This window comes from Toxotes jaculatrix, chromosome 7 (assembly GCF_017976425.1).
Source record: "Toxotes jaculatrix isolate fToxJac2 chromosome 7, fToxJac2.pri, whole genome shotgun sequence".
Taxonomy (NCBI): Eukaryota; Metazoa; Chordata; class Actinopteri; family Toxotidae; genus Toxotes; species Toxotes jaculatrix.
In genome coordinates, this window is record NC_054400.1 from 24,334,815 (window position 1) to 24,360,462 (window position 25,648).

A 25,648-nucleotide genomic window follows, 5' to 3' on the forward strand; every position below is an offset into this window, starting at 1 on the left:
CAGGGGAACAGAGCACCACTCAAGACCAAATTTGGGCCCTCACCCCTCAGTGGGAGGGTTCTCATCAGACAAACGTGCACACCCACCTCAACATAAATTTATACACTACCATAGTTTAATATATACCTGAAGGAATTTGGAAGCAAATCAGAATCACATATAAATGTTTGTCTAAATGTTAGGGCTGAAACAATTAGCCAATTCATCGATTATTTCATGGGGCAGAAAAGTAATTGCAAACCATCATTATCAGTAAATGAACTAAGGCAGAAATGTCCATCATTCTCTTGTTGCAGCTCCTCCAGTGTAAGAATTTGCTGCTTTTGTCAGTTTTATGTAAGTGTGAACTGAATATTGTTGGGTTTTGTCTGTTGGTTGGACAAAACAAGACATATAAAGATGTCACCTTGAGCTCTGAAAACTGGAGATTTTCTGAATGAATATTATCTGAAATTTAATATTATAAAAAACTTATCTATTTATCAAAGTAAGTGACAGACTCAGCCATAATGAAAGGGGTTGTTAGTTGCAGCCCTAGTATAGATAGGAGAGATGTAAATCTCTTGGCTGTGTTGTGACATACAGTAGGGTCCTCTTGAGCCCTGTGCTTCTATACTGACACCACTATTAAGAGTAATGCTTGCCATTTTAGTTATGTCATATAAAGAGTCTTTGGCATCCAACACAGCCAGATTATTTAGGTCTCACTGAGGTTGATAGCTTTATTACGGTATGGGCCATTAACTAATTGCTTGTGACACACAGGATAATTTTAGGACGATTTTCTCAGGAACAACAAGCTAAATGAGACTCCAGGTCACGATGTTTTAGTGCTGGAGAGTTTTTTTTTTCTGGCAGTGAGATGGATCTAGTATAACACAGGCAGCAGTGATGAGACCAGCCCTTCAGTATCCCATTAAGACATCAATTTATCACTGTCTGAAATGAAAAGGTTTAAGTAGTTCCACTTAATAAAGGTCTGAATGTGTCAACATGAGTTTCCTCCATCTTCTTGTGTTAGGAAATCCAATGCTTATCAAGAATCTTCCATTCGTACACATCAGATGGGCTGTGCAATGTTCGCACAGTGATTAGAAATATCCACAGGAGAATAGCAACAGTTGCCCACAGTGAATGGAATAAATGGATTGCTAGTGTTCCTTAAATAAATGGTCAGTTGTTAACCGCTGAAGACTAAAGTACTGTTGTTGTGTTACCAAAATTTAGACTGAAGAAAGGAAAGTGTTTAGTTCAGATATGATATATAGTATTTAGGTGTAGCTGTATGATATGATTTTTTTTTTCCCCACAGTACAGGAAGTTTTATGTAAGAAATGTGTGGGACGATCCTCAGCAATGAACAGTCTCTGGCTTTGATGTGAATCCTTTGGCAGATGAGAAACAGTTAAACCTTTACATTACTGAAATGAAACACTGCTGTCAAAAATGTCCATTTAAGAGATAAAAACCTGTCCTGTTCATTTGAATGCACAATTTGTGACTGTAGACAGCATGTCTCTCATTTATCAGGGGTGTGATTTTTATTTATTTGTTTTTTTAGCAGTTTATCTGTTAAGAGAAAGTGTTTCCTTCATGATTTTCATACTCCTTGTAGTTATCTGACACCTGCTTGCTCTGTGAAATGTCAAAATGTCAAATAAAGGTTTGGTTCTCGTACTGTTTTCAGGTCCTGGCCTGGTTTGAGGAAGGGGAAGAAACCATCACAGCCTTTGTGGAGCCTTTTGTAATCCTACTCATTCTTATAGCCAATGCCATCGTTGGTGTGTGGCAGGTGAGAAACTTTCACATCCTGGGAAGTCACTGTATTTAAATCCCACTCCATCTCCTCTGTATCAGAGGAATAGGCCTGGAAATCACTGTGATTTTCTTATTCTAGCTTTGAATCTGCAAATTTAATACATTTTTGTTGAAGTAAATCACAACACAGCTAAATGAAGTATTTTCTGTAAGAGAGACAACAGTCTTCTTATAATTAGGCTGCCTTTATCTAGCCGATCATGATGAAGGCAGCATTGTCGTGAACTGCAGAGTGCAAAGTGTTGATTCGACACCCCTCTGATGCAGTTTTGACAGAAAGACTTGTTTGTATTGCATAACGAGTGAAACCAATGCACTTGGCAGCAGAGTGTGTATATATATATATATATGTCAATCTGAAGTGCTGCCACCAATGAGAACAGACATTAGTGATCTAGAGATTGTGTCAAAGCTGTTGCTGGTGCTCTAATGTTGCTGTAATGACACAGCTGAATATGGGTATAAGTCAATGACAAGACTTTTGAAAATGAACATCATGGCCCAGTGCTGTTGAATTAAACGTCTCCATCGGTGTGGCAGCCTGCTGCAATTTGTACGTTTTGTCATTTGTTCTACTTGACTGGCACTGTAGATAAACACTCTTCACTGAAAGTTATTTTTGTCTCAAGTTTGTCTCAAAGACGTCTTCCTATTGAAAAGAAACCGTTCATAAGTTGTCATCTTGCTTACATATTTTTAAAATATGTGGGCAGTCTGCTCTGAGTGATGTGGTGCTCTTACTGATGAAGATGCTGGTGAGGGGAAAAATTGGAAAACGTCAAAAGGGCAGAAAATGATGTTTCATATATATATATACTTTTTTTTGTGTGTGTGTGTGTGTGTGTATTCCCATTTTCTTATACTTAATAAAACCAGTCTACTTAGAATAATCAGTGCCTCTTCAAACACAAATGCTCTCTTTCTGTTTGGTTTAGCAGAACCAAGAACAGGCACGCGTGAGTTTGTGTGATATTATCGGCTCATCTCAGAGCCGCTGAGAAATGATGGCACTAAATCTCATTTTCACCTCACCAGGAACGCAATGCTGAGGATGCCATTGAGGCACTTAAGGAGTATGAGCCTGAGATGGGGAAAGTCTACCGGCAGGACAGGAAAACTGTGCAGAGGATCAAGGCCAGAGACATTGTGCCTGGTGACATCGTAGAGGTTGCTGGTAAGTTGACTTTCTCTTTTGCATCTTTAAACAGACACAACCTTAGGTTTAGATGTTGGTTTGATATGTAGACGTCTCTTTGGCAAAAGAAACTTCTGGATATCACATGAACCAGATAAGAAGAAACCTTGAAATTCAAGGAGAATTGGCAGTTTAATGCCACGGCAGCTTCTATCAAGAATTTTTTCAGTGAAAGAGGGTATTTGTCCATATGCAGTTTTCTTATTTTGGAGATCAAAGAAGAGATCTGATGTTTTCATATGATGGTTCCTCGCCTGTGTTTGACTGAGGCTCCGATAAAGCCTTCGGCTGACAGATCAAATGAGCCCAGGTATGGTCATGGATCACATTTAGCACAAGCTCGAGCTGAAACCTCCCCCATCCCCAAAGTGCCACTGCAGAGGTGACACACCCTGCAAGAACAATGTATTTTGAGATATTCTTATTAACCCAGTGTCACAAAGGGCGAGCGCAAATGTTAAGGCCCAATTTACTGTGTGTGTGTGTGCGCATGCACACGTTTGTGTGTATTTGTTCAAGTGACGTGCTGCCACTGCATCCTCACAGTTCATCCCAACTCTCTGATTTTTCTTTTTTTTTCACCATGCAGTAAGTGAACTGAGCTCTGGAGTGATTCATACTGCTGAGGTCCAGTCAGCGTATTTCAGCAGCTGAAATCCTGAGGATGTAAAGCTTTGATTTTTTTTTTTTTTTTTTTTTTAAGAGTGCCGTTTCCTCCATGGCCCAGACACACACACACATAATTCTGCAGAGGGATGAACAGAGACGGATGTGTGGAGGAATGCTGGAGTCCTTCAAACACTAGCGTTATCTTGGTACTCGGTTTAACCCTAAGCCACTAAAGTGATGCATAGTTTTTCTGTGCATAGTGGTAGCTTTTATTTTTAGCTGTCATTGGCCATTTAGATTATGGAATGCAGTATTTATAGAGGCAGTGACAGTCGTGAAGATGACAGGTGTCTAGTCCCACCCTGTGCATGGCATGCCCCTCCCATCCTGCTCTGGGAAGCATTGCTACAGTGGGTGACGTGGGACAGCGTTCAGCAGGACTCCTCAGTAACCTTGACAAGGGCAAACGGAGCAGGACTGTACAGGGATTTAAACTCCACTGGGTTTTTTCTGTTTTAATATGTTTATGTACTGTATATAATTAGTTTTGGGTTGACAGGGCTAATCATAACATTTTGATTATAAGTTGCAAAAGAAGCTAAGCGTGGAGAGCTTAATTATTTGGCTCCAGTTTAAAGAGAAACTTGTGAGTCAGATGTGCTCTCCTCTTGTATATTAGAGACCTAGTTATTCAGAAACTCTTGATGAAGATGGCTGGAGGCTTTGCTGTCAGTAGCACAAGGCTTACTCAGAAATGCAGCCCAGCAGTCAGCAAAACTTTCTCCTGCAGTCAGGAGAAGTTCATCAGCCTCAGCTTACCTCCCAAAGCGTCCGAATATCTTTTACAATGGTTCCTGTCAGGCTCCCATTTTATGATTATTTTCCTGAAGCTCCAAAGTGACCCCTGCCATGCAGAGGAGGAGTGTGATGACGCAGATGCTGGCCGGCTGGCTGCTGAGCCGAGGTAGAGGACACAGAGAGACGAGTCCTCTGTGGCTACTTCAGCCGTGAGAAGAATAGCCTGCAGCCAATCTGTGCTGCTCTCTTTCAGGGTGCCGCTGTGGGTTTGAACACTGCCTCCTACTCACATCTCATCACTTATCAGCCTCACAGTCGCATGCTTACTGAAATTTGATTAATGTCATGGAAATAACATTCTCTGTTATGTATCTCTCAAACTTTTATCTAAGCTAAATCGTTTAACGCTTGATATTATCTTTGTAGTTTTAGTGTTTTCAAATCTGATCCTGAAGCAGTTGAAGAATTGAAGGCGGATGTCAGCTGCCTGTGCTGGGCTCGGTCCAGCCTGCCCTCCTGTGGAGTCCTCTGACGGCTCTTGTCACATTGATAAAATACTTGTTCACAACAATGTGGCTCAGCTAAATCATGGTACATCAATCCTAGCCTTTGATTTGTTCCTGAAATGATCTCACTGACATTCAGGACATCCAGATCAGTGAGTTTGCTTGGATAATTTAGATTCTCAAATCATCAGATTTACCAGGTTTTTACTAGAATCTAGATTTGTGCTGGTTTAAGGATGGGCAAGTGCCAACAGCCAAAATCTGATAAGGGATTACCTTGTCCCACTTAACTAACCCCTCAAAATGACATGAGCTGATAATGTGTGGAGTTCACTGGCTCCTTCCAGAGGGTTTTAAGGCCTTGTCATAAGACAGCACCCACTGTCTGCTGTCAGTTTACAGTTTGGTGTTGAGAACTTGCCGATTTGGACGTTGGCCTTTTCTCAGAGCTCAGTGGGTTTGTTCTCTGCTGCCTGTGAAGTTGTGTAGTCTGGTAGTGACGGGGGCTTGTGTGTGTGCGGGGGGGGTGTATAAGGGGGAGGATCTCTCATCTATTCTCATTGTGTTGGAGAGAGATGACCTTATAGGGAAGCGCTTTGTGGATAACCGTTCCACCCCACCATGTTCAATGCACAGCGACCCTACCCATCAGCACCCGCACCCTCCACTAAGATTCCAGACACCATGGATAGTATGTGGCATTTAATGTGGTCTGGCAAGCGTCCATTGTCAGTGAGGGACTGTCTTTTGGCAAAGGTTCCTTACTTGTCAGCAAGTCAGAGAGAAATGGTCTCATCTTGCCAACCAGGGAATCAGGCTTTAGAAATGCAAAAACCTCATACGTAGTGAAGTCCAGCAGAAGGACAGAGAGGTTTTCATTCAAGCTAAACAGTGTAGGTCGAAGGTGCTGATCAGCTGGACAAGTATGCTTGTCAGGCTCTGCATAAACTACATCTGTAAACACACAGACCCACTGCACCAGTCTTGTTAACCTTAAGTCATTTAGTGCACTGACTGCTGGGAATCCACGCTATGCTGTCTGGATATAGATGAGATGGTGAGAGGTCAGACTTTAACCCAAGAAAGATTTTAACGAGACACCACGACTGAAAGTGCTGACCTCAAGACATGAGAAGAATGGACACCTCTGTCCTGTCATTTGTAGTTGTCCCCCCTTTTTTTTTTTTTTTATGAAACTAAGCTATAAAATCTAAATTTAAACGGATTGTTAGTATTTCTATGGCTGCAACGACAAGTTAAATACAGAATTACGTTCTGTGTGATGTTTCCATTACATTCAGTGTGTTGACATTTTTTCTTTAATGCCTGCTGGCTTTCACCATGTGTTTTTCCTCTGTAACTACAGCATCAGAGAATCAGAAGTCCAAAGTTCAGATTCTTAATTTGTTTGCAGCACATATGTGTGGGCTGTGCCGAATGCTCTTTTCAGTGTATTGTGTGAAATCTTGTTATTGATTTCACTCCAGGATTGATTGCGTTGTCCTTATCGTACATGTAATTTTTTGCGACACTCTGCTAAAACCCCCAGTTAATTTTGACAGGAGTTTTAGTGCTCCCAGTCCTGGGAGCAACAAGTTTTGTTACTATGGCAACGGAAACAGTTGCATGCCATGTGGAGACCCAGCCTGCTGCTGCTGCTGCTGCTTAAGATTCATAACAGACAAAGGCAAAGCAGGGAGCTCAAGGAGACAGGGTGGAGAAGGCGCTTACATAACTGAGGTCGTAGGTGAGGATCAGCTCCCAAAGTCAGCTGACACGTGTTTGTATCTCTGACAGTGTAACAGCAGGAAGTCAAGAAACTAGACAGCTGTTGGTAAATATTGGTTCATCGCTCACACCAGCCAACTGCTAACTAAACATTACTTATTCTGCTCCTGTTTGCTAATAAAATACTGAAACTCACTCGCGACTTTGGTCATTTACTAAAAGGAGGGGGGGGGGCAAAAAAAACTATGATTCCTGCCCTCAGTGGTATGCACAGTAACCTATAGATGCACACCAAAAATGCAGTTGTAATACAGACGGAAGTGTAATGTAAGCACCCATGTAAAAGCCACGTTTGCAGAAACAAGATGATAATCAGTTTTATTTCCTTATTGATTGTGTTGAGTCATGGTAACAGGAACTTCTGTAGCTCACTGGGCTTCCAAAGGTTAGAAGGACAAAATCTACACTGAGCAGAGAAGATCAGGCGGTGAAAGGTTAGAGTTTAACCTGTTTTTAATAACATATCCATTTGGACAGAGTGTTTTAGTAATTGCACACGTGTAAATGCAGATGGTGAGTTAATCAGTAGGAGCTGTGTTGGAAAGCTGCTGGATGCTTCACCTGTTGACTGCTCTGAAATGGCCCTCTCAACATGACAGAAGGTCAGCCTTTTGTTCAGCTGCCATCAGCACATGTATGCTCCTGGCTGGCCCCCGAGGAAGCCTGGCCTGCCCGACCACGCTCCGTCACCTAACACACGGCAGAGGCAGGTGCCAGTCAAAGCTGACCGCCTCCGGTCCAGTCGCTGCCTTGCCTGCTGTTGAAAGGTCTGTTTATAAGGCACCTCTGGGACTCATATTGGGTGCAATGTATCAGCAGGGCTGAGCTTTTGTCACTGTGAAATTTGTGGACTGTATGACCTGTTGGCAAGCACAAAGGTGAAAAAGTGGTCATGCCTGAGGAGGTGCTGGGACTGCAACCAAGTAGGATGTTGACACAAAGGGACAGATGATATACACAGACACTTCATCAGAGCAGGTCTGCAGTCTAACACAGCCTCGGGACAGGTCCAGTGTTTCACAGTGTCACAGGGTTTTAACACTAAGCACTGGTTTCTTTATATGAGAACATCAGCTCTCACCATTGTTAGAGGCCTGTCCCTCCAGCCATGTTTCTTGGCTCAGCACTCTCTCAGAGGTTGTATTTCTTCAAAAGTAATGACTTAGCACAGGAAGTATTACACAACCATCAAGGATGTAATTGTAAAGCCTTTTGGCTTCTAAGGAAAACATTTCACTTTTTTGTTCCTGTGGTGCAGCAAAGGGTAATCCTTTTAATCTTTTAAAGGGATGGGATTGTTTCACTAAAGAAAATGAAGAGTTGCTATGAGATGAGTCCCTATATTCAGTGTACAGCTGTAGCTGTAGTCTTAGTTTGTGTATAAATGACCCTGGGCCCACATTGCTCCATCTGTGAGCCAGGTTGCGTGACCTTCTCAGAAGTGAAGCTTCCACCGGGCCTGTTGTTCCATGCTCAGATGGTTTAAGATGGAGGCAACATTAGTCCTTCTCAGAAAAGCTGTCAGTGTATGTCTTGATTGGCCAAAACTTGCTGACGGATCAGAGTTTCTGGCACCACTGTCAGGGCATCAAATGAGTTGACGATCATCCAACTTCTCTCAGTGTTGTGTATCATAGTGAGAAGTCCACACGCATGGAGCAGAGAGTGTTGAAATACACGTAACTGTAACTGAAGTGTAGACGTCTGCTACTTAATAGAGGAGTAAGGTAGGACAGAGTAATGATGACTTGTGTCCCAAGTGTCTAGACTTAGAGGCTTGGAGGTGATGTAGAGGAGCTGGGGCCCGGTCTTTGTCCCCTTGTCTCCTCCTGTGCTGTGGCAGTGATGAGGAAACAGCTGCCATCATACGGCCACATTTAAACCTGATCAGCACATTGGGGAACATATTGAAATGCTTTTCCCATTTTTGGCTGCATGTGTTGTTGGTCCCACTGCTATTTTCCCCTCCCTTCCCTCAAGGGCATGGGGGGTTTTGGATTACCGTACCATGTTCCCTCAAATGGGAATCTTGATGCTGGTGTGTTTTATCAAATCTTTCTCTGTTTGTTTTCAGTTTGTTTTTTTTTGTTTTCACTACAACTTTGTCTGAATGTTTTGTTAGATTCTGTCAGGCTTGTGTGGGGATTGGAGGGTAACTATACCATGATCTTGGTCGGAGTCTTTTGTAATAATCTGACACAAATTTACATTTTTAACTAAGTAGGCCTATATGTAGACTATGTCCACGAAACTGTGCCATAGCCTGAGCCATTTCCCCAGTTTCCATCGCCTTTATGTACCATTAGGAAGCTGAATTAGGTCACTGCAATTTCGATGTACCCAAATTGGCCTTTTCCTTTGAGACGGGCCTTTTATGGCTCACAAGTCCTTCATTTCCTCCTCTTTCTTTGGCTCTCCTTCTCTTTCCCTACAGCAATGGCAGCACCACTCTGCTGTTTGTGTGGCGCGGCAGCCACCCTGTAATGAGCTGTGCTTCATCAGTTTAGTTTACACTAAAGCTAAGTTACTGCCTGCAGAAAATAGAAAACATCTCATCTGTTAAACCTTCATTTAGCCTGTGCACACAAATACAGCACTGTACAGTACAGTACACAGCTGGGATCAAACCTGCGGTGTTAGTGGAGTGCTACCATTTGACTATCATGTAATGTTGTGACAGTTTCAACTGTTTATTCTGCTCATTGTCATTAACGTGAGCTCTCAGTCACAGACTTGGTTTTAACTGTTGTTTTATTTCCAGTGGATTTTGTGTTTATGTTCTTGATGTTTTATCGTTTTTATTTGACATGTTTTTGTCTCCAATTGTGAATCTGCTTGTTGATAGTTGGAGACAAGGTACCTGCTGACATCCGTATCTGTTCCATCAAATCAACAACCCTGAGGGTAGACCAGTCCATTCTGACCGGTAAGACATTTCTGCTGATGATATCACGTCCATCAAATTATTCTCCTGTAACATTTTTTATCAGTTCAGTTCTCAGTTTCATTATTATTATTTTATTATTATTATTATTTCACACTAAGTTTTTAGCACAGCCTGAAATTTAAATCTGTGGTGCTTAAATATCACCACCTATACCTTGAGGTACTGTGTACCTTATTCATGAAGTTGTGGCCCCTCCCCTCCTAAATTTAAAATTTAGCTTTACCTGTTATGAACATCATGGATTAAAGATGCAGTTGTAATTGTTCACACACTGAGTTCAATCTGATTGAGTTGAGGCTTCAGTGTGGTTTTTATTTTAAAATATATTTTTGATAAAATACATTACCCAGCTTTAAACTCTACTGACTCTCCTCTTTCTTTCAGAATAAGAGCACACAGTTATCCAAGATAACCTCATCCAAGATTAATAGATGAATCCAGAATGGCTAGATGATAATGAACAAAATCATTTGAACTGCTGCAGAATGAGCCCAGAGGTGTATCATGACACTGTTTCCAATTAGCACGTTCTGAATTGAAACATTCATGAGCATGTGAAAGATCAGTGAGGCAGCATGAATGATCAGCACCATAGATCTCTCTGTAGAGATAATTGGCCGTGCTTTGTTCCCGTGATCATCTGTAGAGACTAATGCCAACTGATTTAAACTGATACCCTGCGTTGTCTTTGTAGGTGAGTCTGTCTCTGTCATCAAACACGCCGACCCCGTGCCCGACCCCCGTGCTGTCAATCAGGACAAGAAGAACATGCTCTTCTCTGTAAGCTCAACTCAACACAAGTACACGTTATCACACATCCTGCTGTCCTTTATCTTGTTTGTTTAGTTTCTGTCAACTTCCTGGAAAAACTCGCTCCTGTTGTTATTTGAAGATGTGAGATTTTATCACATGTAGTTGAGCCTAGGTATATGTACGTGTTACTTCAGGGTACCAACATCGCAGCTGGCAAGGCTGTGGGTGTGGTGGTGGCCACTGGTGTTAACACAGAGATCGGTAAGATCCGTGACGAGATGGCAGCCACCGAGCAGGAGAAGACGCCCCTGCAGCAGAAGTTGGATGAGTTTGGCCAGCAGCTGTCCAAGGTCATCTCCCTCATCTGCATTGCCGTGTGGATCATCAATATCGGACACTTCAACGACCCCGTCCACGGAGGCTCCTGGATCCGTGGGGCGGTCTACTACTTCAAGATCGCCGTGGCACTGGCCGTGGCTGCCATCCCCGAGGGTCTTCCTGCTGTTATCACTACCTGCCTGGCCCTGGGCACTCGCCGTATGGCCAAGAAGAACGCCATCGTCCGCAGCCTGCCTTCTGTAGAGACTCTAGGCTGCACCTCTGTCATTTGCTCTGACAAGACGGGAACCCTGACCACCAACCAGATGTCTGTCTGCAGAGTAAGACACACACACACACACACACAAGCAAACTTTTGGTGCACTGCTGAGCAGTTTGGTAGCCAGTGCTTTGTCTTCTTTGTTGCTGCCTGTTGTTTGGATAAGGTGACAGCAGTTAGAGAGACTGTGGCTGCGTAAGTCACTTTCAATACATTTGTCAGCTAAAATTCTAATGCTGTCTGTGCAAACAGAGACTGTAGAGTGTTCCTCGTGATCAGGTATCCAGGCTATTAAACAAGACGGCAGCGTGCTGCCACTCCTCTGATCTACAGTGAGCTGTTGGATGACTTGCAGTGCTGCTGTTGCATAACTGACCTTGCGTCACCAAGCTGCAAAGCAGCCAGCCTGTAGTTTTCTTTCTCTCTTCCTCTCTCCCTGTGAGTGGCATCCCGGTGCTACTTGGCCCCACATTAAGAAGACATTTCAGCATTTATTAAAGTTTAATCCTCCTTTGTAGCCCGTTCAGTGCCTTCTCAGAGCTTTGGCATAGCCTGAGTTGGAGTTGTGGCATTCATTTACAGTTTTTATCAAACAGTAGTTTGGGTCTCTGTTTTGTTTGGGCCTCATGTTGTAATGGCCATGATCAAAGAGACTTATGGTTCAGCACTTACTGCTGTTTTCAGTGATTTATAGTGACAGAGAGGCATATATTAAACCACTGAAAAGAGAAAACATTTGTACTCAGGACATGCAGGCAAAAGTCTTTTAAAGAGCTGTTCTAACTGTATTTACACAGCTCTCACAGTAAAAAACAACAACTTTTTAGTGAATTTTGTATCAAACATTCATGCATTTATGTATTTACATCCAAAATATTTAGATGAAAATACTACAGCATAAGTTAATGGCCGAAAAAAAACTGCATACAGTTGTATTACAGACTAGTTGAGTATTCTCTTGTCTCGTCAGTGTTTTGCTTCCTGATAGTACGTTCTCCTCACCTGACCCAGTCCCCTAGTTACTGACCATGATCAGTTTTGAAAGTTTTTTTTGTTTTTTGTTTTTTTAAATATTGCTCCATAAATAATTCAAGGGGAACACCCATTTGCTCTAATCGTCAGAGAAAGACAGAACCAGGATTTGACAGTTGGTTGCTCATTTGACTTTAACTCATCTTTAACCAGTCCCTGACTAGCTGTGTGCGTGCATGTGTTTGAGGATGAAAGCTTCCTGTGGAATTAGGCCTGGCACTGCAGCTTCTCTCTTTACTCAGGCTCCCTGGCAGTCTCTTCTGTTTGCTTACGGAGAGAAACTAAACACCCTTTTCTCACATTAGGCATCAGGCCACCCAGCCGGGTGCTTACAGAGACACTCTGTAACACTGCAGTCTAATCTACTGTCTAAAAAAGAGTTGTCACACCTCAGGTCCACTTGGGATTTCTGTGGTTTCTGCTGCCACCTGCTGTGTCAGGAAAGAAACTGGCAGCTGATGAAAGCACTGACATGACATTAAATGATGTTAGCTTTTGGAAGAACTCACATTTGTTTTTATCCCATCTGCTCTTTTGATATGTAGATGTTCATTATCAACAAAGCCGAAGGTGACAGCTGCTCTCTGTCAGAGTTCACCATCACAGGTTCTACCTACGCACCTGAGGGAGAAGTGTGAGTATACTTTACAGCCGACTCTGTAATTAGCAAATCCAGGTGAAAGCTGAAATATCTCACTGATTGACTTTAATTGTAGGGGAATTGTAAGTTAAAGGGGAAATGTGGGTTTAAAGATGATATTTAAACCTGCAGAGGCAAGGATGAAGACTGGCAGAGGGGAGAATTGGGAGAACTGGAGAATGTTTCTGTTGTTATATTAAGTGCACACACACTCGCAGGCTAATGCTCTGTGCTTGCCCTCAGGTACCAGGATGGTAAACAAGTGAAGTGCTCCCAGCATGATGCCCTGGTTGAAATGGCCACCATCTGTGCCCTGTGCAACGACTCCTCCCTGGACTTCAATGAGGTCTGAACCTTTTAATTTTTTTTTTTTTTTTCAGATCTTAATTACATTCCTGAAGGACTTTACACAACAGTAATGAAAAGTTACAGTGCTCCAATACATGGTGTAAATGGGTGGTAAATAAGTAAATGTGATTAAATAAGTTCATTAAAATAATAACAATAACAATAATGGTAATAATAAATAGAATAAAATAATATATAAATAATGAAAACTGTAGAAGGCTAATAACTCAGTAATGAATGTATTCTGGGGTAAAAACCTTTTGTTAGAAGTGACAGTTTATTCTATGGTTAAATTATACAGGGTCGGGTGATTCACAAAACATGGGGCAGATTTGTGTTTATAAAATGTGAAAACCAAAAAACAAGAGATGTGCATTTTGGGAGACTTGTTACTTGGTAGTAAGTGTCAGTGACCCCAGAGGTCACTAACGGGTGCACAGGTGTTGTACTGGGGCATTGATTGGTTTCCTTTGTTATTCATTCTGTGTCTTTGTGATGGAATAAAATGATAATAAATAATAATGAATAGAGCAGAAACCTCTATGGGCAAACTTCACATGTATCCACGGGTGCGTAAGGTTTGAAGAGGAAAAAAAGATGAATAATGAATAAGAACATTTTTGATGTCTCAGGTGAAAGGTGTGTATGAGAAGGTCGGTGAGGCCACAGAGACAGCACTGACCTGTCTGGTGGAGAAGATGAACGTCTTCGACACTGAAGTCCACAGCCTGTCCAAGATTGACAGAGCTAACGCCTGCAACTCGGTGAGTGACACCAAGTCCCTCACCTGCTCACGCTGCACATTTCCACTGCTCCCACTCAGCAGCTTCTCTCACTCTGTCTGTCCTTTTGTCCGATCAGGTGATCAAGCAGCTGATGAGGAAAGAGTTCACCCTTGAGTTCTCCAGAGACAGGAAGTCCATGTCTGTCTACTGCACCCCCAACAAGTCTCGTTCTTCTATGGGCAAGATGTTTGTCAAGGTATACTGAAAGAAACCTGTACTAACGGTTTGTTTATAGTCTTCTTCCATGTTATGAATATTTCCGTCCTCTGTTCTTCCCCACAGGGGGCCCCAGAGGGAGTCATTGAGAGATGCACTCATGTCAGAGTCGGAAACAGCAAAGTTCCCCTCAGCAAAGGTATCAAAGAAAAGATAATGTCTGTGATCCGTGAGTACGGGACCGGTCGTGACACCCTCAGGTGCCTGGCTCTCGCCACACGAGATAGCCCACCCAAAATGGAGGACATGGTACTGTCCGACACTGCCAGGTTCTCTGAGTACGAGGTGAATTTTCACTTAATTTCTGGTTCAGTTTGTTTGGATGTTTTACTCAAGTTTTCTGTATTTTGGTGTCTACTTGTAGAGTATTCTCTTTTAGTACCAAACATTCACGTCTCTGTCTCACTGTGTCCAGTCCGACCTGACCTTCGTCGGATGTGTCGGAATGCTGGACCCTCCCAGACAGGAGGTGGCCGCCTCCATCAAGCTGTGCCGCCAGGCCGGCATCCGCGTCATCATGATCACTGGGGACAACAAGGGCACAGCTGTGGCTATCTGCCGCCGCATCGGCATCCTGACCGAGGAGGATGACATTGAGCGCATGGCGTTCACCGGACGAGAGTTTGATGAACTCTCACCCTACGACCAGCGGGAGGCTGTCACTCACGCTCGCTGTTTTGCCCGTGTCGAGCCGTCCCACAAGTCTAAGATTGTTGAGTTCCTGCAAGGATTTGATGAGATCACTGCTATGGTATGAAGTGGTCTGGGAGCTGATTCTGCAGCGTTTGCTTTTATTTGAAATAGCATTTATTGTTTTCATTTTGGTTGTAAAGTTGGTTTTAGATCCATTTTTGGTTCATATCTTCTTGGTTGTACTTGTGAGCATCATGTTCATTGTGATGATTTGCTGGTGTCACAGAACAAAAGGACTGTGCTCTCTGTAACGAACGTTTGGTCTACAGACAGGTGATGGAGTGAACGATGCCCCTGCCTTGAAGAAGGCGGAGATTGGCATCGCCATGGGCTCTGGCACTGCCGTGGCCAAGTCAGCCTCTGAGATGGTCCTCGCCGATGACAACTTCTCTTCCATTGTGGCCGCCGTCGAGGAAGGCAGAGCTATCTACAACAACATGAAGCAGTTCATCAGATACCTTATCTCCTCCAACGTGGGAGAGGTCGTTTGGTGAGTCTTACCATGTAGGAGGATGGAATTAAAGTAGACTGACTGGATGACTTGTTGCGGTGTGTTGGTGCATTTTCTAATTTCCTTTCTCCTGATAGCATCTTTCTCACTGCTGCACTGGGTTTCCCTGAGGCTCTGATCCCAGTTCAGCTGCTCTGGGTGAACCTGGTGACTGACGGCCTCCCTGCCACCGCCCTTGGCTTCAACCCCCCAGATCTGGACATCATGGAGAAGCCTCCCCGCAACGCTAAGGAGCCCCTCATCTCTGGCTGGCTCTTCTTCAGATACTTAGCAATTGGATGTTAGTTGTAATCAGTATCAGACGGATCTTTAATTTGCCCTCATACAGTTTGATAAATGAAGTCGCTTGCTGAGGTAATGTGCGTTTGATGATGGTGTTATTGTGCTGCCTTTTCTCCCAGGTTATGTGGGAGCAGCCACGGTGGGAGCTGCTGCCTGGTGGTTTACAATCTCTGACGATGGACCTCAGCTCACTCTGTACCAGCTGGTAAGTCTGTCTGTCTCAGAAACTGACCTTCAGCTTCCCTCAGCGCTCCGCCTCCCCTTCACTCCCCTGCCTTCCTCCCCGCAGAGCCACTTCCTGCAGTGCGGCCCAGACAACCCAGAGTTTGACGGCCTGGACTGCCACGTGTTTGAGTCGCCCTACCCTATGACCATGGCCCTGTCTGTGCTCGTCACCATTGAGATGTGCAATGCCCTGAACAGGTGCGTGCCTTTCACAGAGTGGAAAAGTTCTCATGAGCTCATCTCACTCTCACTCTGAAGATGGAGGGCAGTATAATTGTATCAACACCTGTGCTCTCTCTGCTGCCCAGCCTGTCAGAGAACCAGTCCCTGCTGCGGATGCCTCCCTGGGAGAACATTTGGCTGCTGGGGGCCATCTGCCTCTCAATGTCCCTGCACTTCCTCATCCTCTATGTGGAACCTCTGCCTGTGAGTTTAACAAAACCAGTTTAGTAAATGTGATTGATGTGATTTAAAATTAAGACAGGAGCTGGCTGCTTGGTGGTCCATCTGGAGAATCCTGAGGTACAGGAGTTACGTGGCTCTTTCTGCCCCCTTGTGGTTGGAAATAAAGGAAAATTACTTGAATTTAAAGGTGGCACACAGATGGCTGCATCTCACACGTTCTTTGTGATTCAGACTGAATTATCATCACATCTTCTTTTATTATTTAATATTTTATTTAGTATATTTAGTTATTAGATAGGTCACAGTAAGGACACAGACAGGAAATGGCGATAGAGAGAGTGAGGGGGCTGAAACTGAACCTGCGACACTCTCATCACAGTATGTGGTTTGTGTCTTAAAGGAATAGTTTGACATTTTGATAAACATGTTGTTTGCTTTCATGCTGAGAGTTAGTGAGGATATCATTCATGGTGAATGTGAAGCTACAGTTAGCGGTCTGTTAGGTTAGCCAACCAACTGCTAACTGTAGCATATGACGTGCAACACCAGTGATGTTTGGAGGTGCTGGTAGGTGGACTTTGTTACCTTTGGACAGAGCCAGGCTAGCTGTTTCCCTTTGTTTCCAGCCTTTATGCTAAGCTAAGATAACCCTCTCCTGGCTGTAGCTTCATATTTACCATACAGGTCAGTGTGACGTCAGACTCATCTCACTCTTGGCAAGAAGGTGAAACTGTGTATTCCCGTATCTATATGTCGCACAATTCCTTTAACTAAGTGGCCACCAGACACCATTACAGTCCTGTATAACTCAGTGGATGGAATGTGAGAGTGACATGTGGAGGTGTAGAGGTTTCTCTCCTCACAGAAACAACTTATACATTTATAAACCTGTAAACACTCTGGTTAAAAAGTAACTGTAATGTTCAATGAGAGTTGCTGTCCCTCTCTCTCCCAGGTCATATTCCAGATAACCCCTCTGGATGCGACCCAGTGGATGATGGTGCTGAAAATCTCCCTGCCGGTCATCCTGCTGGACGAGCTGCTTAAGTTTATGGCCAGGAACTACTTGGACTTTGGTAAACAGCTGGAGAAGCCAGCCAGCAAAGGCTGCTCTCTGTCTGCATGTGCCGAAGGCATCTCCTGGCCCTTTGTGGCTATCTCCCTGCCTCTGGTGCTGTGGATCTACAGCACTGACACTAATGTGTCCGCCATGTTGTGGCCCTGACTGACTCCAGTACACCACCCCCTCCGTGCACCAGTGTGAAGTGGACATTAACGCACATATCTAACACAGTTACATTAACTCGGAACAACTTACTGTCAACACTTGCACCGGCTCTGACAGTCTGCCAGCTGTCAGATCTTTTGTATGTAGGACATTTTCACCGATACATATTTTTGGGTGGGTGGGGGCAGTTTATTCATACGTTAATGACTTTGACTGACATCATGTCCACGTGTTTTATTTGACCATCACGCGTTTCTCTCTTTTGATCCCCTGTTTTGAACAGTTAGAGATGCCCACCGTGTTGGAGCTGTGTGTTGAGCTGTACAGAGAATTTACACTATTTTATAATAATTAATATTTTGTAATTTTTTTGGGAGGGGCTGTTGGGACAAGATCACTGGGCGTGAAGAGGATGTAATTGTGAGGAGCGTATAGTACAATACTAATCTTGGGGCAAAGACTTGAGTATATTGGCCCCGGCACGAATCTCTCTAGTCATGTTTTGAGCTCCATGCATCTTGTTCATTCATTATTTTCTGCATTAGGCAGAGCACAGCTACCTCAATGCTGTTAATAGAACCATTACTACACATCTGTCTTAACCATTCTATAGATTATCATTTCAAGTGTTGAGGTAAGCACCAATTTGTTTTGCAGTAGAGGCACGGTCCTCACACACATTTTAATGTTTAATATATTTTTCTTTTCTCTGTTATTGGAGGGAAGAGGGGGCAAAGATATGTTACCAGTGAGAATCAGAGCAGTTTTTGATACAGCCTGTTGTTAAATTTGTTTACTTGAAGAAAACACATTTGTCTTGATTTTCTATTTTAAGTTTCATTTCTGAGATTCAGTCTCAACTTTTTTTTGCATCTTACTTCCAGTAATCTTTATAATGTATGTAAAATGTGCACATACTGTACCTGAATATGTAAAACGGCGCCAAGAAGCTGTTAGTTTTATCAGCTGAGCACAACATGGACAGTTTAACAGGAGCTGAGACCTCTGACAGGCTGAAGTGACCGGTCATTGGAAGACTCTGTATATCTGTACATAGCACACAAAGTAGAATCTCTGGATAGATTTTTTTTTTGGTTGTTGTTGCTGTTGTTGTTGCTACTGTTGTCAAAATGCTCCATACCTTCACACTAGTTTACTTCAGTGTGGTCTTAGCCTTCCTGCATGCCTGCTCCAATAATACACAGGCCTGTGAGTGTTTTGATTTTTTTTTTTCGTTTTAGTTTTAAAGCTAACGTTTCTTCCTTCCAATGCCTCCCACCTGTTTACCTGCAGAGTGAGTACACCTCCACCTGCATGCCAACTATCAGCACTCTCATCTTAACGTGGTTGCACACACAGCTTTGCATTCTGTCGTTGCTCGTGTGAAGATGACAGCAATATAACAGCTCCTCATATTTTTGATTGGATCGGCAGTTTTTAAACATACGGCTTAAAGGGTACGAAGGAGGAGCGGGTTTAGGTGTTGGAGAGTTTGTTTTGAAATGCCTTCAGTGTCACCAAGTGCCAGGTACACGCTGAGTAGAAATATGAGCCTCTTGCATTTTAAACTGGCACAGTGTCACTGCTGCTGGTTATTTCTGATTGTAGACTGGCAGCAAGAGACAGTGACATTTAAGTGCCCCCCACCCCCTGCACACCATTACAAGACATGGTGTTATATTTTATGTCTTTATTTTAACTGCATTTGTCTTTTGTCCCAGTCTTCTGCTTGTCCATAGCATGGCCTTTATTGGTCTGTTTATGAACAGAAGTATTGATGAATTTAAATGATTTGCTGCTCAGGTGCTTTGACTTTGGCCTGTGGTTCTCGTGTCCATTGATTTGATTCTTCCTCTCTCTTCTGTTTCTTTGCAGCAAAGGCCAAGTAAGCCCACCTCTACTCTAAATTACTTCCAGAAACTTTGGTTTTGTTTTGTGTTGTGCATGTGTGTTTTGGGCCGCACATCTTACAAGAGCTGCATGTCAGTTAAGAAATTGGAAGACAGGGGCTCATCAAGTTCATACATCCTTTTTGTAGAATGGCCATAAATAACCGTCTGATGAAAACTAGCCAATCCCACCTCATCAGTCCGTTCCATTCTCCTGCATGAAGAGCCTTAGATTATGATACAATTCTCATGCCATGTTTTTAGATTAAGATCTTAGTACTGTGTACAGTAAATTGTACATTATTCCATGGTGCATGTCCGCTCAGTCAGCCATCTGTTTTACCAGACTTGTGTAATAGACCATGTATAGTATTGGTAAATAGAATAGACATTCGTCAGATAGTACAAGTGTTAAAACAAGCTCAAAAACACAGTTCATCTTTCCTAAGGAAATACTTTTATGGAATATTTAAAAACCAAACAGACTTCTATTTTTTTTCTTTCTTTCTTTTTTTTGCTTTGCACTGAGATGTGCAACATGTTTGGAGCAGGTTTTGCCAAATCTGGGAAGGCGGACGTGCAGCGGTGCAGTGATGCATACGTTTTACCATGAGAACGACAGGCAGTCCCTCAACTGGCATTTTTTGCCAAACTGCTGTACTGTATTTTCAGAGATGATTGTACAATGTATCACATGAACTTTGGTTTCAGGTAAATAAAAGCGTCATACATTATGAGTTTACTAAATGTTTCTCCTGGTGCCCTTGAAAGAGTCATTTAAACATTATTTAGTGGACGTGCAGTCAACCACTGGACCACTACCTTCATGTCAAGTGAGTGTTTTAATAATTTTATTATACATCTTAAAAATATGTACAAAATACTATAAACATCTTGAAATGGGTAACACATCCCAACTGAAAAGTCATGTCAATCATTGGGTTATTTTGATACAGAAAGGCAGACTGAAGAAACACACTCAAAAAAATAAAGCACATGTACGTTACATGACACAAAACTTCAAATGTGACAGATTAAAAATTAAGATGATGTATTTCAAAGAGCAGCAGAGATAAGGTACATACTCACTTTTTTCACAGACCCATTGTTTGCCTGCCACAGACGCAAAGTCCTGGCACATTCACAACTTTTATTGTGACACTTTATCTACACCTTGCTTCCTCTGTGGCAAACCTGTGAGTCTGTCAGGCTCAAACAAAACACAGATTAAAACTCTTTGTCGGTCCCTCCTGTAACACGTCACTGATAACTCCAGCCATTTTTGGCCCAAACAAAATTTCCTATCGCACCTGTTGATTGTAACAGTAGCTTCAGTGGACATTTCCCACTGCCTGGAAATGCCCTCTATGAACCTCAGAGCTCAACCTCAAAGAGGATCCAAAGCAGGTCCTTAAAATACACTGACTCTCACTTTGTAACAAGTATATTCAACTTTACGTTGTACTTTTCATGACCAGGAACAGTGATCCATTTATTCTGATAACCACAGACTGACAGCAAAGATGAAACAGAAGTGATACAACTTCACTGTTACAAACACACTGCAGCCAATTACTGAACAGCACATCTCCATTCACTCTGGGGTTGAGTGTGTGCTGGTCCTGTAAGGCTGTACTGAACCACTGTATGGGTGAGAAAAGAAGCCTCACAGTGCAGGGGCCTGTAAGACTGTCCATATGACAGGAAAACAACGTTACGTCAAAAATGGCTGGAGTTCTGCACGAAGCTGCGTTTCCATAAAAGCACTAAAGTCCTCCTGTAGCTGTACTGCAAACCGGGGGCGTCAGACAAAGTTGCATTGTCCCTAAAGTTGGCAACGTCAGTCGCTTGGTGTCAACCTCTGTGAGACGTGAGGAGCAGTGCGGCCCCTTGGTCTGTTTGACAGCCCTGATGGCTGAAGGCTCCCACAGGCTGCAGCGTGTTAGAAGGTGGTACTGACCGAGGAACCTTCGGAGGTCCGGGGTCACTGCATACCAAACCACTGTTCCTGATCAGCCCATTGGGCTGCTTCACTGTCACTGCCCTCCAGGTCTCCGTCCTCTCCGCTGCCCTCCATGTCGTCGCCGTCCAGCTCCACCGTGGCGTCTGTTGGACTCTCCTCTTTCTCCATCTTCTGCATGCCTTCTAAAGACTTCTGGTCATTGGGATCCAGGCTTAGGAAGAAAAAATAAAAACACACAAACTGAGTTAAATAACAAATTCGGACTTCAACCGGTATCGCCATCATGTAAAACCAAATATCAGTCTAAGGTTACCTTAGTGCTATGCTGTACTGATCCATGGCTTCTTGGTAATCATTGACAGCCACCAGAAAATCTCCCAGCATTCTGTGCAGGACACAATCACTCTGATTGGCCAAAGCATTCCGGAGGAGAGCGATGCCTTCCTCATATTTCTGTTCTCGACCTTCACAAAACAAACAACAAAAAAAACAGGACACTTCATTTCCACCTCTACATTCAGCTGAACTCGTCCTTTGTACCTGAGTATAATGCCGGCACTGCTGTAACAGGCAGATTAAGACTCGGTCTAACTCGTGTACGTACTCAGCAGTTCAGCCTTTTTGACCACAGCCTTGGTGTAGTCGGGCCTCTGGGCCAGTGCTTTGTCCAGCAGGGTTTTGGCTTTCTCCTGAGTCACGGGGTCTTCCAGGCACACCGTGGCAAGGATGGTCAGAGTCTGTGCATTGGCCCCCAGAGTCTTATAAATGTTATTAGCCATCCCCATGGCCTCTCGAATCCCATTGGATGCCAAGTAACAGTCGATCAGACCTGGAAATGGGACAGTTACGTCAGTCCAAACAGAACAGCACATCTGAAAAGACAAAGACCACGTAAGGACTTATTTAAAAAAGCAGACATGCCTTCGTAGCAGTCGAGTCGGCAGGGTGCCAAACGCATGGCCTCTCTGAAATGGATGATGGCTTCTTGAACGCGACCCATGTTTCTCAGTGCTGCCCCCTTCAGGAGGAGAGCCTGCACACTGTTGCTGTTCAGCTGGATGGCCTTGGCTCCCAGGTACAGAGCTCTGGAGTAACGCTTGCTATAAAAGCTGTGACAGCTGAGCAACAAACACACAGTCAAAGGAGTAAAAAAAAATGAACGACACAGTAATACGTCATGTAGCAGATCTCGTCTCTGAAGGCGTTTCAAGATTCACTCCAAGACTCACCCAGAGATCACCCACGGTTCAGCATGCTGGTCTGAAATATTAAATAATCGTCCTCCCAAGACCTCAACGTCCTCCAGGTGTCCTTCCCGGGCCATCAGGTAGCCATAAACATCCATTCCTGCAAGTGCGAACAACAGATATGTTACCCAGACAACAGAAAGTCCCATGTTTCCATGTCCCTTATTCTTATTCTGCAGCACACCTTTGATGAGGTATGGGTCCAACATCTGGGCCTGTTCAAATTTGAGGATGGCGTTTTTGGTGTCCCCTGCCCTGAAGTAGACATCTGCCAGGCTCACCAGGAGATCCACGTTGTCCCGCAGGAGAGACTTCTTCTCCAGAGAGCTGAGACAGGGATGGAGACACACATATCAAATAACAGACTGTCGCATTAAAAGGCAACATTCAGTCACTTGGTATGAAATGTGAGCACTCTGCTCACCAAATGGTGTTGATGGCTCTTTGATTGTCCCCTGCATGTATGAAGGCATAAGCTTTGATCCAAACAGAGAGCCAGTCCAGGTTGGGGATACTCTGAATCACATCCATAGTCATGGACGCCACTTCAGCTCCTTTGACTGACAGAGAGAGAAGGCCTAGCAGGAAAAAAGCTCAATTAAATCAAGAGCACTTTTCACAAACAGGTCTGTCAAAACTGTCCTGAAGTACGATGCACACTGGGACACATTCATCCAGGTGTGTAAAGACAGCAGACAGACTAAAGCAGTCAAAGAGTCTCAGTGGGTTCACAGTTGTTTGTTAGATGAAGGTGCCTTTGTGACCATGCATACCAATGATTGCATCCAGGGCGAGGGGACACTGTCTGAGAACCTCTTTGTAGCTCGTCACTGCAGAACGCTCCTGACCAGCTTTCCTGTACAGGTTAGCTAACATCATGTTGATCTGAGACGAGAAAGAACAATAACATTCATTTTATCACTAGATTCTATCAAAGCTAATGGCTAAACATATGCAGAAATGCTAAGTTACTGTTTTGCTTCATATTATGATCATGACAACACTTGTAATGAAGTGCCTTTATTTCAAAAAGAATTTCCAAAAACAACAGTTCAGCATTTATCAAAGTATTTGTTCTTCTATTCTTACTGCAGCTGTGACTTTTTTTTTTTTTTTTTTTTACAAATTTAAAATAATAACCATGTACTACTACATTGATTTGACCCCAAAGCTTCTAGACTCATCCATTCTGCAGTACATTGTTTGCTGCTATAAAGTTCCAAAAGTCTAATGCAGTGATAGCTTTGTGTGCAGCAATGTCTCACATGACATAAAGACATGTCTACACATCATTACTCTGACTGATATGTATTAAAAAAAGGTTGATTACAATAGCTATAAGAGTAACAGCCTACCTTTGGAGTCCTCTGTCTGGATGGAATCCCATCCAGCACGGCAATAGCATCTTTGTCCAGTTTCAAGATGGTGTAGCATTCAGCTATCTTGTACTTCACCTCAATTTCTGACGGCAAACTCTGAAAGACAACATTCAGAGTAATGGCACATTTTTCTATGGTGGAATGGATTTGTGTTAAGAAGGGGAGCACATGACATCTAACTTGCAGCAGAAAAAAAAATCTTGTCACACAATAAATAAAGGACAAGGCAAAAGCATTTTTCCTCTTTCTTTCTATCAAAATTTCAACATCTCAGTTTTCTCTGTTTTTTTTATGCACCGTAAAAACACTGTGTCCCACAACAAGGAGATTTTAGTGTCCTTCAAGAGCCAATATACTGTATTATAGTATCATCAAAACAGCAAATGAAAACATATATTCCCGCATTCACTGTGTCATCCTACACTCTGTGGGAAATCTACAAGGACACACATTGAGACGCATTATAGGTTCAATCTAAAACTGAAAAATGAAAAGTTTTAGAAAACACACCTGAGCCTGTATGTTAGATGCTGCTCCACCAGTAGAAGTACGAACTTTAGATGTTTTACTGAGCACCTTCTTCTGCTGCAGAGCCATGCTGTATTTGCAGGCAGCGTTACGATATTCCTTATCATGGAAGATGGCATCGGCGTGGTAAACCAACAGCTGGTACTTCTGGGCCGGTGAGAACAGCTCTCTTAAATAAAAAAGATACAAAAAATAAAGTAGTGAAAACCAGAGTAGACACAACTCTCTCAGTTACACACACGAACATCTCTGAAATGCTAACAGCACATAGACTTAAATTATCACTGAATAACAGAGAATATAGAAACAAAGGCAGAATAGAAACAATCAGCTTCATAAAAGCTTATACGACCATAGAAAATTAATGTAGCATATTCTCAACTGGAAAACCATAACAACAGCAAAGACAGTGAGAGTGTCTGTATGAGGATTAGGGGAGGATGCCCCTTCAGCTGTCTGTAAGAACTGGTGTTGGGGCTACACCAGAACAAAAACACTACTGTAACTGAGAAAGTACAGCTGTTACACAGCCGTTAGTTTAAATCACAGTGCACTATCAAGACTGTGAAGGGAAAACAAAGCAAATAACAGGCAAAATGCGTCATTTCTTCCTTACGGTACTTGCTGATGGGTTGAATTAACAATAACTCATGCTAGCCGCTAACAGTAGTACCGTTAACTATAGGAGAGTCCACATATGACTATGTCTTGGGAAAGAACGTACACTGTATCTGCCCGATCACAGAAATTAAACTCTCATTATCGTAATTACTTGGGCTGAGCATTTTGCAGGTGTCTGTTCTGCTTTGCGGTTACAATTATTAATGTTAAATGTTGCTGACTAGTTAGCTTTGGGCTATCACTATCACGGGCTGTGACGACATAGCTGGTGGTGTATGGAAGCACTCTTCAGAAAATAGACGGATCCCGCACTGACATTACTTACGGATTGTTATTACTCATCGTCAACAACAAACTGCTCAATATCCGGACATTAGAATGAAGACCAGCGGCGGCCATATCCCGTACATGATCTATTACATTCATTTTCGGTTAGGTTGATGGTAGCTTTAGCTTTCCGTCTCTAGTTAAAAGTTTGGACTTGTAAACAGCTAACGCTAGCTAGCTTCTGGTGTATTAAATATGGCGCCGAACACCCTTCCTTCCGCATACTGCTGCCTTTAGGTGCATTTCATAACTCTTTACTTTCAAATACGATCCTCGTAAATACGACATCTTTGGGGAATCTGAGACTTTGGCTTGAA

General features: G+C 43.2%; 2 protein-coding genes across 4 annotated transcripts in view; one reads left to right on the forward strand and one right to left on the reverse strand.

Moving 5' to 3' along the window:
* Positions 1–20,000, forward strand: part of atp2a2a (ATPase sarcoplasmic/endoplasmic reticulum Ca2+ transporting 2a) — a 36,659-nt gene extending 16,659 nt beyond the window's left edge. For 2 of the 3 annotated variants that reach the window (XM_041042062.1, XM_041042061.1), the window contains 17 exons: positions 1,688–1,792; positions 2,854–2,992; positions 9,560–9,640; positions 10,356–10,441; positions 10,609–11,073; positions 12,590–12,678; positions 12,928–13,030; positions 13,665–13,796; positions 13,894–14,013; positions 14,100–14,318; positions 14,449–14,784; positions 14,996–15,216; positions 15,315–15,517; positions 15,639–15,724; positions 15,809–15,942; positions 16,053–16,170; positions 17,105–20,000. In XM_041042062.1, the coding sequence (XP_040897996.1) occupies positions 1,688–1,792; positions 2,854–2,992; positions 9,560–9,640; positions 10,356–10,441; positions 10,609–11,073; positions 12,590–12,678; positions 12,928–13,030; positions 13,665–13,796; positions 13,894–14,013; positions 14,100–14,318; positions 14,449–14,784; positions 14,996–15,216; positions 15,315–15,517; positions 15,639–15,724; positions 15,809–15,942; positions 16,053–16,170; positions 17,105–17,374 (2,907 nt within the window). In that variant the 3' untranslated portion in view covers positions 17,375–20,000. The remainder of the gene's footprint in view (positions 1–1,687; positions 1,793–2,853; positions 2,993–9,559; positions 9,641–10,355; positions 10,442–10,608; positions 11,074–12,589; positions 12,679–12,927; positions 13,031–13,664; positions 13,797–13,893; positions 14,014–14,099; positions 14,319–14,448; positions 14,785–14,995; positions 15,217–15,314; positions 15,518–15,638; positions 15,725–15,808; positions 15,943–16,052; positions 16,171–17,104) is intronic. The other variant, XM_041042063.1, reaches the window with a different exon arrangement.
* A 95-nt stretch (positions 20,001–20,095) lies between these two features.
* Positions 20,096–25,516, reverse strand: anapc7 (anaphase promoting complex subunit 7). The gene is made up of 11 exons (XM_041042066.1): positions 25,330–25,516; positions 24,366–24,552; positions 23,832–23,951; positions 23,250–23,361; positions 22,901–23,054; positions 22,661–22,803; positions 22,459–22,576; positions 22,151–22,347; positions 21,834–22,058; positions 21,543–21,693; positions 20,096–21,440 (listed from the first exon to the last, which is right to left on the reverse strand). Exons 1-11 carry the CDS (start codon positions 25,428–25,430, stop codon positions 21,251–21,253), a joined length of 1,698 nt encoding a protein of 565 aa, XP_040898000.1. The 5' UTR covers positions 25,431–25,516; the 3' UTR covers positions 20,096–21,250.
* Between the last annotated feature and the right edge of the window lie 132 nt (positions 25,517–25,648).